A 15,103-nucleotide genomic window follows, 5' to 3' on the forward strand; every position below is an offset into this window, starting at 1 on the left:
AAGAAGATCGAAGTAAACTTTGATTTAATTTATTATAAAAGAGATGTCGCAAGATTGTGCCTTGCATATCGGAATAGTTTATCTAATTTAACTATTAAAAATTAAAAAGTAAACTTTGATTTAATTTATTATAAAAGAGATGTGAAAATTAATATGAGCATTAAAAATTAACAAGAAGATCGAAATAAACTTTGATTTAATTTGTTGTAAAAGAGATGGGAAAATTAATATGAAATGACAATCGGTCTGCGTGGTGAGTTGGTTACTGCCATTTAGCCAACACGAAAGAAGAACTTTGTCACCTAATTCAACTACTTGTACGGAGATCCTACGATTGTGAAACTCTGCTGTGAAGGGTGGAAAAGGCTTATTGGAAGGAGGAACCCAGAGTGCCGATGTAGCAGCTACCGCGGCCGACCCTGCACCGACGCCTGTACAGTAAGTTAGTTTAGTTTATTTAATTTTTTTTTGTTTGTTTCCCCAATGCGTGGCTAAGCGCGCGCTGCCACCGCTGTGGCTGGAAAAAGGGGAGGGTGTGCATATGATGGCACGTTAGGGAAGACTCCAGACGGTGACAGACGGACTTACGGTGGACAGACGGACGCTAGACAACCGACGCGACGTTTCCTTTAATTGTGATTTTTTTTTTTATTTTTTTCTTTGTCTAAGAAAAAATTTAAATCCTCAGCGGCGAGGAAAGAAAAAGAGTTTCATGACAAATGTTTGTGCTGGTTTTCAAATATTTCGACTCGGACCCTTAACACTTTTTCAGGGATTAAAAATTGATGAGATAGTGGAATATACTGTCAAACTTTGGTTTCAATTCCAGCGAATATTTATTTTTAAAAATTATATATTTTGAGCACGATAGCTGTGGTAGAAGCTTGCACGAATAACGGAGACAGGCTTAACAGAATGACATTCAAATTATATTAAAAATTCGCATACGTGGTATATGAAACTTCGTTTATTTGCAGTTAAAACATTAAATAGCCAAATAAAAGCGGTGCTACAGTTTGTCTTCTCTGTAGCAACACTAACAAAAATAAATAAATTAGATGCAGATTAGGTGAATAGATTAAGTGTTGTGTTCATTGTTCATAAATTATGCTATAAAATATGCAAAACACATATAAAAAGTGACTTACGTTTATGATAAAAGGAGACCAGAGAAACTGCTGATATATTTTCTATTTTCTGCTTTGTTTAACCTTTTTTTGACTGAAATTGCTTTTCAGCAATAACTGTATCCCCATTCACTTCACAAACTTGCATATATCTTTGGTTTTTATCAATTCTAAATCGCTTTTATGCTTTTTTTTAATCTTAATGATCTGTTCATAGCTTTCTGATAAAAGTCCCGCAAAAGTTTTCGATTTTTTGTTAAAATGTATGGTTTTCTATTAAAGTGTAAGGTTTTCTGTTAAAACTCCTTCACATTTTTTAATAATAGAAACCATCTATTTCCTACGAGAAGTTAATCAAAACTTAAAAAAAAAAAATTGTTGTAAAGTCTATGGATATTAAAATAAGTCTCATTTTATGTTTATTTTACAGTTAGATATAGCTATCCACGTCCCACTTTTATGCTTTCAATTATACAAAAAAACTAATAAGCAATTTTATATAGATATATAACGGATCCATATAAGAAGTAAATCACCCTGCGTGTTTTCAAATGTGGTTTCATTTTTGCCCAGATTTTTTTTGTTTACATTTAGCAACGAGAAGCCTTGGCAAAACAATAATAAATGCACAGGCCGTTTTCATTGGCCGTCGACAAAACACATGGGCCTCCGTTATTTGCAGCAACAAAAACAGATGTTCTTTTTTACATATAGCTATAGTTTGTGCGAAGCGGCCGAAAAAGTTTACTTTCTAATGTTACGACTCTACGATTCATTAGAGAAAGCCATAGGCAGTTATGTAAAGGCAACAGAAAGCTTGCCGAAAAATAACTTCTTCTGAGTGAGAACATTAGCACATTTTTCCTAAGAAATGTGGAGCCCATCTAATTTTTGGATTGATCTAATTTAATATGGTTTCGTTGTCCAGTCTAAATCTGACTCTTTGCTATATGCATATGTATTTTATGTTCCAATTCTGAGATATAAACAGAAAGCCTCGATGCCAGTTTTAAATCGTGTCAGCCATAAATCGAACGATACAAATCGTTGCCTTTAAAGGAAGACTACTTTTTGCCTTTATTTTATTTTGCAGCCTGAAGAATGCGCACCCAAAAAGTCCACGGCCATATCAATATAAGCTTGCTTACTTAAACCCAACGGAGACATGCGTGTCACTTGGTCTTCTTCAGCCAAAGGCACAAATTCTTCCCAGTGATAAACATACAATTGATGAAGTCTAATATTAATATAACCGCAAACTTTAGTTTTCGATTAAGATGAATATTTATTTTTCCCAGATGTTTTTTCTTTGCGTGTTCTTTCTTTCCTTAGTATGACGGAAATTATTGATGGAAAGACAGTTGCTGCTCAATTTGGTGAAGAAATACGCAAAGACATTGAAGAATTCTTTAAGGAAGGCACACACCATTTCGCGACATTTCTGGTGGGTGAAGATGGAGAAGGAAGTCATCGGGAAATTGATTTCCATAATATAAACATAAAAATGGGTTAAAAGTGCAATTAGAAGTCACGCATAAAGTGAGTCTAATACATTCAGGAAACTAAATCGCCGATTTTGAAATTTTAAAAAGAAACTTTTAAAACTTTTTAAAGATTTCTATTTGTATTGACGATAAAAATAATAGAATATAATTTTTATGTGTTCATGCAGCTAAACGTGATATGCTGTTTTCAGGGCGGTAAATAGTGACAGCATATATATATATAATTTTCAATTATTACTATTTATCTTTATATTATATAGTTTTTTAATAATTAAAAGGTTCCCTAATAATCAATACGTTAATGGGCGTATATTTTTCTTTTTAAACTTGTAAAAAAAAAAAAAAATAAGCTAACGGTTTTTTGCGAAAACATAAAGAAACTTTTTTGAGTGAGCGGGCAAGTTGCAAAAAAAAATAAATAAATATGGTGAAAAATGAAAAAAATCACAAAATATCTGAAAAAAAATTAAAAACTAAAAATTATTAGGTAATAAAAAACCTGAAAATTGAATTATACTTGAGTAGATTCATATGGCTTTTTTGCTTAAACGTAAGAACTATAAAACATTTAAGTAACAGAATTGTAAATCAAAGAACTTTGAAGTGTATTTCTCTTGATCAAAATATCCACGATCCAGTGATACGGAGTGTATTTTATAAAAGCGAATTTCATAACAATATCTTCTTTAATTTTTTTTTTATTATTATTATGAAGCCATATGCATGCATTTAAAAGTTTTTTAAAAATAACGATTCTCCTGATGCTGTTAACTTGCTCACATCTTAGAAAATATTTGATGACATGGCGGATAAGCTCAGTGCTATGGCCTGACGAATCACACCATTTTTTACTTGCATCTGTACAGAATTTTTATTACATAGAACATTTTCTAATAATTTCAATTAGGTATGGTTTCGAACAAGTTTTCTAAACTAGCTAACCTTTATTGCTTGAATCGACCGTTGCTTGAAAACTTCAGTTGTTGTTTCGGTTGATATTATAAGTCAAGAAATTGATTTCATATATACGTAAGGATAAGTAATTAAAAAATAAAAAAATACATTATTGGATTCATAATTAAAGCATTTCTGGCAAAAGTGATATGCATTTAACAACCGAAGCGAAATATATACGAACTTATTGGTGCTGTGTTATATATGTACATAAATGTAGTTAATACTAACTTGACTCTTCTTATTGAAAGCAAGGGATTGAAAAACTTTAAAACTGGTTGCAAAAGCATTTAATATTGTTCGGCAAGCGGTGTCTAATGCAAACGAAGAAAATACTGTTGAAAGCGAGAAATTTATGGAGACTGTTAGGTTAAGGAGTTCTATAAAGAAATTGTAAGCACTACTTAGGGCTCTTTACGGACATTTAGTTAATAAAAACTTTTGATATTTTTATCCAAATAAAAAATTCTCACCAGGTTAAGTTAAAAAAACTAATAAATTGTACCATAAGAAGGGCGAAGAAGTTTTTTTGAATATAATGTTTAGGTGCTCAAAAAACTTTTTCGTTTTAACTATTTACAAAACTCGCTTATTCAATACAAAACAAAAAGAAAACGCGAGAAAATAATTACGTCATTATGCTCCCACAGAATACGAACTTCTATTACGAACTGGATGATTTGTATAAAAATTCATCATGCACTCCTTTCGAATATTCAGCGGATTTGATTTTAAGCGCCTTTCAGGTTTTGGCCTTAGTTGTCTCTAGCGAGTATTGCCTACAAAAATCGGAGACAACAATGTAGTCGGCAATGTTAATTAACTGAAGCGTCATTGTTTTTATTCATATTTTAAAGAAAGCTAAACTCTGCCGTACCAATGTTGTGCTATTTCCATTAAATTTAATTTAGTCGTCAAATCTTAGCAGTCTTTTTACCGAATTTCATTAATTAAATCACGCTCACAAACGAAAGATTTCTACGCCTTTCAATTGGATTGACGTAATAATCGTTTCTTCCATTGATTATGAAAGGGACATACTTTATGGATACGGGTAGAGTATGTAGACAAGGATATTTAAGTTTATAAAATAAATCATAAGTTACCAAATCTAACATACAAACGTTTTGATAAAATGTAAAACGGAAATTTAATACGCATTTGTATCATAAGTGATGTAGCGTTTGAAAATTGGAGTGAAAGAAGAAAGGAACATATAGAGGCATAAGCAGAGAGAAACACGGAAATACAAAGGGACGAACCAGCAGATTGAAAGGCAAGCAAAAAGATAGACAGAATGAACAAATAGATACATAGCAGATTTTTCACATCATAAAGTAATTGGAACTTTATACATTATTGTTGGAGCTGAGATAATCCATTTGGATTATCCAATCCATATGGATTGGTCATTTGCGGCGTCATAAACTAACTACGCGAGTAAAGGTTTTATGAGGGTGGGACCTAAGCCTTCAATTTTTTAAGCAATTTCTTTTCTTTAATTCTCCATCTAAATCTATAAGTAGTTGGCTTTGCAGAAAACTTTTAAAGATTGATGATAGTTCTAAGGTGTTGATGAAAATTTTAGAAACGAAACGTCGTGTGTTATGTTTGAAAAGTAAAAGAAAAAAATGAAAATTAATTTAATTAAATACTTCATTGGCTCCTGAACTCTAATTGAACACATTAAACTCTAAAAACGTGTCGCCATCTGATAATAGAAGTTCCATTTAGTATATAAGCACCGCTTAGTACATAATTGTAGTTATTTATTTAAAACCATGGAAAAATGTAAAATTATAAAAATAAATAAAGTCAACCTTAATAAAAAAAAATTAAACTTTGTTTCATTTATATTTAAATCTTTCGGTCCAATTCGAGGTACTTTGGCTTGAAAAAAAGTTTTCGTATTAAATTTTACTGTAAGTTGGGAATTAGTCTTTTATATTTTTCATATTCGACCTCGAAGCAGGTGTCCTCCGTGGTTTAATAAGACAATTAAATATCACAAGAATAGAAAAAACTCGCTATTCAAAAAATATTCGAAAAGTGGCTCTGCGCTCGACTATGTCGCTTACTCGGTGGCGAGGCATAGATTCAACTCCCTCATCCATCATTATTACTGCAGATACCTTCAGTTCATTAGATCCTCTCTGTTTGCTAATCCTAAATTCTTCTTTAAAGTTGTTAACTCTAAAAGAAAAATTTCCACATATCCCTCTCATGTTTCTTTTAATGGCTCTGATTCCTCGGATGATTTTGAAATCTCAAATCTTTTTGCTGAGTATTTCCGACGTAACTTTTCGATTGCTAATTTCGATTTATCAGCAAACTACCCATATCCTATAACTAACTCGGTTTCAATACCTAACTTGGTTATTTCGGAAGATGACGTTTTTAAAGGGTTGAGCTCTCTAAAATACAGTTGTTCGCCTGGACCTGATGGAATTCCATCATGTGTACTTAAATCTTGCGCTGTCGAATTATGTGGTGTGATCTCAAAGATTTTTAACATGTCCTTGTATTTAGGTGTTTTCCCTTCATGTTGGAAGAGTAGTTTCCTTATTCCTATCCACAAGAGTGGAAGTAGACAATTTGTTAAGAACTACAGAGGCATAGCCAAGTTGAGTGTCTTGCCCAAGTTGTTCGAGCGTATTGTGACTCAGCATTTGGCCTTTGCCATTAATTCGTATACTTCTCCGCACCAGCACGGCTTTCGGAAAGGGCGATCTACATTCACCAACTTGTTAGAGTTTACCTGCCATGTTTTCAAGGCTTTTTCTAGTGGCTCTCGCACAGATGTTATTTACACTGATTTAAGCAAAGCATTTGACATGGTTAACCATAGACTACTTATCTTTAAACTCCAAGCCTCTGGTTTCCCACCCTACTTAGTGAAATGGATAAGCTCTTATCTGCACAATAGATCCTTCAGGGTTTTGTTTAACTTCATCACCTCGGATGAATTCCCCGTTACGTCTGGCGTACCTCAAGGAAGTCACTTAGGTCCCATTTTATTTAGTTTATACATTAACGATCTCCCATCGGTGGTTAATTCCAGCCAGATCTTAATGTATGCTGATGATGTGAAACTGTTTTCTTCCTTCTCTCTTGAATCGCAATTACATCAGCTTCAAGGTGATTTGGATAATTTTGTTGCATGGTGCTCTTTGAATCTGCTGAAACTAAATCTGAGTAAATGTAAGAAGCTTTCATTCTCAAGAAGAAAGTCATTCATTACTCAGTATTTCATAGATTCGCATAAGTTGGAGGATGTCGATTCGATCACAGATTTAGGCGTTCTATTTGACCATAGGTTACGTTTTAACTTGCATATTGAGCTCTCGATTAGCAAAGCTAGGTCCGCGCTTGGTTTTATAAAAAGGTGGTCCAAAGAGCTTGATGATCCCTACATTACGAAAAGGCTGTACATGTGTTTGGTTAGACCCATACTCGAATATGCCTCAGTTGTGTGGTCTACTTCATATAGGTGCTACGTAGATTCAATCGAATCTGTTCAAAAGCAATTCTTGCTGTTTGCCCTTAGAAATTTGGGTTGGGATCCGATTGCCTCTCTTCCTCCGTATGAAAATAGGTTGCTTCTGTTGTCCCTACCGTCTCTTGAGAAACGTAGATATGTTCTTGGCGTTTCCTTTCTAATTAAACTAATAAATGGTGCTATTGACTCTTCTTCATTACTTGGTGAAATAAGCTTTAATGTCCCTAACCGCTTCTCCAGGCACTTTATCTTGGTTAAGCTTAGTCAGTGTAAATTTAATTATGAGCTGTTCAATCCGCTCAGAGTCGTTTGCAAGAACCTAAATGACGTCTACCACTTATTCTCGTTATCGGACTCTTTAAAGTCGATTAAAGCAGCATTGCTTAATACGCGCGATTTACCTATGTCGTATTTAAATTAGCTTTTATCCTAAAAAATCGGTACGTTTCGAAAATGAATTATTGATAATTTATTATCGGTTGCCAGGCTTATGCACGTTTGCGATGGTTTAAGGGTTCATTTGCAATTTGGTCCTGTACCGGTTGTAAGTTTGTCCCTATGCTGATAGTGTACATGCTTTTTTTTCTTTTTCTTTTTTTTTGTTCTTATTTGTTTTATTATACTTATACTAAATTTTATTATTAATTAATATAAGTTTTGCATTAAGAGCCAATTGAACTCGACTGTTATTTGTTTAGTTGAGTTTCTAGTATAAGTAGAATAAATAAATAAATAAATAAATAAATATTTCTTTTAGGTTCATCTTTTTCATTTTTTTAAATATTATTATTATTATCTTCTACATATACATTTTTACCATATCTTTTGTTATTATTACCTTATAGATATATATTTTTGTCATATATTTTGTTATCATTATTAATTTTGGGAAAATATCCCATCATGTGAGGCGGGAAGGCCGCGCACAAACATAAAAGAGGAGCATGGAGGAGGAAAAGCTTCAAATAAGTTACTTCGACCGTGGGCATTGCGATATTGAAAAGACGTTACATCATTTACGAATATTTATTTGTCCTCTTAATAACCATGGGCATTGTGATGTGTGCCTTAGTTTCGGCTACTGAAGTGGTAACATAACATTTATACGTTAAAAACACCAAATTAATACAAATCATTCTGGGAGGATACCAGTAATGCGAAATTGAAATCTATGACAGCTAGGAATGGACAATACTGCGTGATATTTTGGTGGACGCTTGGCATCATTTTCACTATACCTTTATTAAAATCTATTTAATTGGTATTTGTCATGAATTTTTGTATAGAAAGTCTAGAGAAAGATCCCGAGTTTATGAGCAAAAACCAATTTTCTACTCCTTTTTGAAAGCAGAGGTGTCCTTACTTTACGTGGTGCTATAGGCGTCCACCGATTTGGTTCATTTTCCCATTTTCAATACGTGCAAGAATTTTCAATGTTTCTCCCAAATTTGATTCGATAGCTGAATTTTTGCGACCAGGAGAATATTTACAACAGCCGGATATGCTTAAATCGATTTAAAATTTGATGATAATCAAGAATATATACATTTTATAGGGTCTCTGATGCTTCCTTCTTGCAAATGTCACCCTCATAAAGAGGATTTACAAAACAAATCCCAAATAAGTCTGACTTTTTTAGAAGATAAATTAAGAGGATACCTGCTCTTAATAGAAAAGAAAAAACTAGACGTTAAGCCTGCGTCAAATTGAGCTTACCGCTTGAACGCATTCAAACACAACTAATAGATGAGAGCTTGCTATAGAATCATTTACAAAATCACAGTATTCCAAAATAATTTGTTACAGTTTCTTCATTACAACATCTTCATGCTGAACACCCCTTATTGCATTTAAACCAACCACTTCAACAACTGATATACTGTTAATGCGTTTTAGTGTGATTAGATTTCTATTACAAGGTAATCAAATACTTAGGCACATACATGCATGCACCCACATGCACACACTTCCACGCGTATATACGCCCTAGCATGTGACAAAAAATTCTTAAATTGAGCGACTCATTTATTTATTATCGTTCAGTCACTTTTATTTATTTGAGTCTTTTAGTCTTTTTGCTTTTTTTTCATGTTATTTTGGTGTTTCGCTCTGTGGAATATCTTCTCGATGAGATAAGAGTGAACGCTTCTATTCTGGGTAGCCTACTATTTCTGATGTGCTGAGGTATTGTCGAACAGAAAAGGACACTAGTATCGAACATAAATTTATCCAAACTAACGTAAATTCAAATGTAATAATAATTATAAAAACTTTTATTGAATTATTACTTAATTATTTACAGAAACCATTTAAGGAAATCATGTCTTCGATAGCAGTACAAAGGGGGGATGATGACAACACATGATATAGTTCGTTGTTTATATATTAGGGCAGATGCTGGAAAGGCAAAGCACAACTCACATTGTAGTTTAGTCTTATCATTTGCCTTTGATAGTTTTCTAATAATTTTAAAATCTTGTACTGATAAATAGTTTATCAAATGTTATCCTCTTCTTACTTTGTTAGATTAATATTTGTTATTAATAATTATGGTAACAATCATCAACAATCGTTAACACGTTAAACCTGTGTCATGAAATGTAGAAGAGGAAGACCAGATTGAACGAATTTATATATTCATATTAGACAAATTGAAAATGTCCGTTAAAAACGACAAAATCAACTCTCTGTTGAAAATGATAAATCTCTATCTCTATCTGGTTCTAGTTGGTTTCTTATCGGCGCTCGATCCTTAAGACCAAAATATATTTAAGGAAGGTTCGGTGGGCGGTATTCCTTGTCCTCGGGGTGTCCAGGACATGTCAACGCATTTCCATCATGGGTCGGGGATATTTTTATGGCCGAGGTAATTTCTCATCGTGGTCGCAGCATATTTCTATCATATTCGCGGGATATATTTTATCATGGGATATTGGCAGTTATTGAAAACAACTTTGCGCTCTCCCCATTCTAAACAAAACAAAAGGGTACGTCTACTGGCATTTATTTCGTTTGCCAATGCTCTATGACGCTACTTCAAATTTGCTATACTCACCATGCGCGCCTAAGCGGAATGCGTGCTGGCAAATTAATGCATTTGAAGATGCATTGAAAGCTTCCAAGTACACTGAACGTCATTTTAATTTATATTTTTATATGAATATATATATGCATATATATATATAGTATAGTTTCACACTTATGTATAAACGGTATGTCCCATGTTTCAAAATGTTCTGACTATCATTTAAAGTGGTTTGCATTCTTGATTTAACGAATTCACACATTTTTGTTGTTTATTCAACATAAATTTTTAGTTTTCTTGAGCTTAAGGTTTATTTTTTAAGCCTGGCGTATATTAGCTTTTATACGTTTCTCGCTAACTTGTTTGACGAGTTGTTCCTGTAAAACTAACAATTCGCGAGTTCTGTTATAAATTTTATTCTGTGGGCGCATGCTTGGATTCCAACGACAATATAGGCCTTTCCATAACTTGATAATCCGCATGCTGGCAATAGGTCGAAGAACAGTCGAAGTTTGGGCACCTTGAGTAAACGTGGGATATAAAGGATTAAGATATTGATCCATCGAGCTATTGATGAAAGTCCATAAGGAAATTGTTTTATGTTTCATGTCTGTAAATAGAAAGAGTATATATATAAAAAAAGGAAGACCTTAAATCAACGTTTTTACCTTCTGCCATGCGTTCCGATTCTGTATTGCAAAGAAAGGTTCCAAAGCGACACGAATACAAATGATCAATAATTGTTATGAGTAAATGTTCGTTAAATTCGAAAGCATTGGGAAATTGCTGACTAACTTGCCATACACAATCAATAAACTGTAAAAATACTGGAGACCGATCGGCATCTGAGTGACGATTATCACCATGACCAATGCGCTGTTGAAATTTATGACCAAACGAAGACCATTCTTTCTCGATAAGTACTTCAAACCCTCGGAAAGTGCGGTAATAAGGATCTAGGAGTAGCATTGCCAGGGCTGTAAGCTGAGCGGTACGATCCCAGCCATCAGAACAGTGCACCACAACTGATGTACTCATCGTTTCAACTTTGTCCACTATACGCACCGCCCCCGCTACTATACATTTAATGTGCTTCAACCATAGGCTATTATCAATCGAAGACAGCCATTTGGAATCGTCGATTGTGGGATAACAAACCTCTTTGACTTTACGCAAACTCTCTCTCATTACATGTATATTATGTATATCCAAAAAGTGTATTTCAACACTTTTATAAGCTTCTTCGGATTCGTACCCTCCACCTTTAGCTTTATTAGCTATAGCATTAGCGCTCGGCCTAGCGTCCATAATTGCTAATTTGTCGGATTGAGCATTAGCTTCCATAATATAATTTAGAAATAACTCATCATCCGCGCTGCGCTTGCCTCCTACCCCTACCAAAGGTTGTGAACATCTTGTTATTGCTGCTTGGGACTTTTGATGAATCCAAGACAAAACCGGTAACCGACATCTAGAACGAAACAAGGCGACACGTCTTAAAAAATCGTCAGATGCCACTTTTGGCACGGCCCAAACTGCTGGATAGCTATCGCAAACTGCATAATTCTCATTAATTTTAGTTGCACGCCACATATCATTTGGAACACCCAAGCGTCTCAATTCTGCCAAAGGCTCATACACCGCCCAGCCATTCTCTCCTACTTGCGTACTAGTTGCTGCATGAGCAAAAGCAAACAACCTGCCGCTATATGATAATGGGAATGCATACGATTGCAATTTTTCAAAAACTGTACGTCTAGAATGATTTTGTTGCTTGTGTGCAAATCGCAAATTTCTCATATCTTTACAGAATATCTCTATGCCATATGAATTTTCTCCTCTCGATGTGGCTCCACCAATCTTCTCCACTCTTGCTATAACGCCCAAAGGCACGTCTAATATGACAGGCGGCGGCTCATGGTCACGTAAAGGCAAAGAACGGAAATATAACCGATAATTAGTTATCGTTAACGCTCCGTAAGTCGGCCCCCGATAGGGACAAACATATGTCACATCGTTTTTCTGATCTTGATCTTCTTCTCCATCCAAATATGGAAAGGGTGTGTCTCTAGACGAACTTAATTCAGCATCATGTTTGGAGCCAGTTGAACTTGATTTAGAATCGGTGTCCAAAGAATTTGTGCTGGTATTCTTTGATGCTGCCTTTTCTTGGAGGACGGTAACAACTAATAACGGATCTTTGCCGTCCATAGATAAAATATTGCCCACAACAATATATGTTGACGTTTTGTATCAAATTCTTCTTCTTCATATAAAAAGTAGTAGCAATTGAATTGCTTTGTTCAGTTCCCAATCTGTCACAATGTAAAGTACGTTCAGTAAACATAAAATATATACTGTGAACTGTCAAGCAGTGTTATTTCAACTAAAACTACTTTTACATGTAAAATTTGCTATTTCAACTAAACGCTATTTACTAGAAGAATGCAATTTTAAAAAATTAACTCAAATAAGGTATTAGGAAATTGTTGACAAGACTATGGATAGAGCGAACTATTGGTTTGCTACGGGCGATGACTGCATGATTTTGCGATGATTTTGAGCTAGGATTAATAACTACTTTTTAATATTATATTAGTTTGTTCATTTTCGGGTATGCTGTGTACAAATACGAAGGTTTTTCTTGATTCAGTGCAGATGAGAAACTGTCTTCCCTCACAGATGAATTGCTTATCATTTTTCATTTCATGGACACTTCAAATCGAAATGAATTTAAACCTATAGTCCCGGATTCACTTCACAATCAACACGTCAAACCACACATTTAACAAACGACAGCTGAAAAATTTCTTCTGAATAGGTGTTTTCTGTGTTAATGAGAAAAAGAAACAAGAAGTAACCAGCGGAAAAAATCGGATTTTGCTTGTTTTAGTCTATAGGAAAATAAACTAACATGAAAACAAATAACGACATTATGGTCGGCCAAGATCGACCTTTCAATACCCCACACCCCATTGTCTAACACAATTCTTATTTTTATTACAGAACACTAAGATTATGTCTTGTTTCTATGTAAAAGCATATTTTTCATGTACGTATTTATGGTTAATATTTACACAGGTCCAAAAATAGGCATAGATAGAAAAAAATTAGCTTTTATCAAGAGATTATTCGCGCCCATTGCAAAGGATGAATCCGCTGATACGATTAAGAAATCATCTGCATATTCAAAAAGAGGACTTTTGTCATCAAAGATCTTGCAAATTAGCTGTATATAGATTGCAAAGTATGGGTTTCAAGCAATTGCCTTGCGGAATATCACCCTTTACTCAAACTTTGTCTATACCCATTACCAACACACCAACACACCATAAGCTTTTCTGGTGTCCAGGGAAAGCGTAACAACCATTTTACTAAAATTAGGCATGAGAAAAGATAGTTCATTAGCGCACATATTTGTAAATTGACTGGCTGGAATATAGCTCTTGAGTATATCTAATCTATATATCTTTTATTATCATGGTCATTCCATACAGCACAACGGTTTAATTTTTGACTAAAATGTCGATGACGATTGATATAATTCCAGAAAAAACGCAAGAGTGTTGACGTGGAAGACTTCTACCAAGGTTTAGGTGATAAGAACTCAATATCAAAAAAACTTTGTTCTAATCTATCAAGTTCCGAAGACCGCAAATTGTTGTTCGAATACATTGGCCGCTGAGGTCTTGTTACACACGGCTTGCGGGGTGAACTGCGAGAAAATTTGGAAATAACATTCCCATGATCATCCTTGGCCAAAATGGTGGACGAATTCGCCAATTGAGAGAATTTTTCATTGCAGGAATTATCAACCAGACATTCAATGTAGTTTAAGGAAAACTCGTCTTTGACTTCTTTGTAGGAAAGATTTTTAATGACCATAATCTTGTTGATAGTTAACTCCCGCTCTCTGCTCGGGCAAAACTTGTTCAGTGTTGCGTTCGCTAGAACCACGGGAAAGGCACGTCAACATTCCACAGTTTTCGGTACGTTTAGGAGACTTACTACAATTGAAGTCCCTACTCACCTTGGTTTTACAAAACTTCGACGCATTTCTATATCTGCCACACTTAAAACGTTGTTTTAAAGTCGGTACTAAGTAATCCATAGGAAAATTGCAAAAATTAAGCCTGATAGACTTGGCTAGAGCTTTTCTTCTGAATAAATTCATACCTCTTCTTTGTAGCCTAAAGGGCGACTAAATGAGTACATCAGACACAGCATTTTTGAAAACCCAATCTATTCGACAGGCACGTTACGAATAATTCCGAATCTTTCCGTGAAAGCTCTCGGAACGTACGCTTTCAAAATTTTTTTGCCAAAGTCATTATTTTTAATGAAATTGTTCGTACTGAGAGCAGAGCTGAACAGTATTAATAATTAATTAACGAATTAATATTCAAACCCACACTCACTGTATCTTCACAAATTTCAACAAAAACGACGAAATTACATTGAGAAGTGTAGTCATAAAAATCAATTTCATGATTTGGAATCCGTCTGGCACCGAAATCGCAAGACTTATCAAAAACCTGGTTACTGAGCACTATTGAATAATCAGCTAAAGGAGATAAATCAACTCCATCCCCAACCACTCTCAATATCTTTTTGTTCTCAGTGGGTCAGACCCTGTTTCCGCAGGGAGAAGGACTGATGTTGTTTTGGTTGTTATTCCGGAAAACGTTTACCAAAAATCTGGACGAAAAACTATTTAACATATATATTTAAAAAAGGAATTTGCAATTGCAAAAAAATAAATAAATTTTTTTTTTTTTTGGATTGTTGGGTGGAGATGGACTAAGCCAATGGATTTGTGGCTTATATGTCCAGATAATAAAATGTCGTAATTTTGTTCAGAAATATGTATAAACCGCGACAAAAGAATTCGATGGGGAGACATATGAATGCGTAGTCTCATAACATTGCTGTTCGATTTCGTTAATCCACGCCTATAAAAATTGTATAAAACTATTCAGGAGACGTACAAGGG

General features: G+C 34.4%; 1 protein-coding gene across 1 annotated transcript; it reads right to left on the bottom strand.

Moving 5' to 3' along the window:
* Nucleotides 1-9,467: 9,467 nt before the first annotated feature.
* LOC119642320 (myotubularin-related protein 2) lies at nt 9,468-12,394 on the bottom strand. Its single transcript, XM_038041437.1, has 2 exons — nt 10,779-12,394; nt 9,468-10,720 (listed from the first exon to the last, which is right to left on the bottom strand). Exons 1-2 carry the CDS (start codon nt 12,319-12,321, stop codon nt 10,428-10,430), a joined length of 1,836 nt encoding a protein of 611 aa, XP_037897365.1. The 5' UTR covers nt 12,322-12,394; the 3' UTR covers nt 9,468-10,427.
* Nucleotides 12,395-15,103: the final 2,709 nt, after the last annotated feature.

The sequence above is a fragment of the Glossina fuscipes genome, unplaced genomic scaffold, assembly GCF_014805625.2.
Source record: "Glossina fuscipes isolate IAEA_lab_2018 unplaced genomic scaffold, Yale_Gfus_2 222, whole genome shotgun sequence".
Taxonomy (NCBI): Eukaryota; Metazoa; Arthropoda; class Insecta; order Diptera; family Glossinidae; genus Glossina; species Glossina fuscipes.

Coding starts and splice junctions, on each gene's coding strand:
- LOC119642320 (XM_038041437.1), bottom strand. CDS start 12,321: ATGGACGGCAAAGATCCGTTATTAGTTGTTACCGTCCTCCAAGAAAAG. Junction 10,721..10,778: donor ATCGGAACGCATGGCAGAAG/GTAAAAACGTTG, acceptor TTCTATTTACAG/ACATGAAACATAAAACAATT.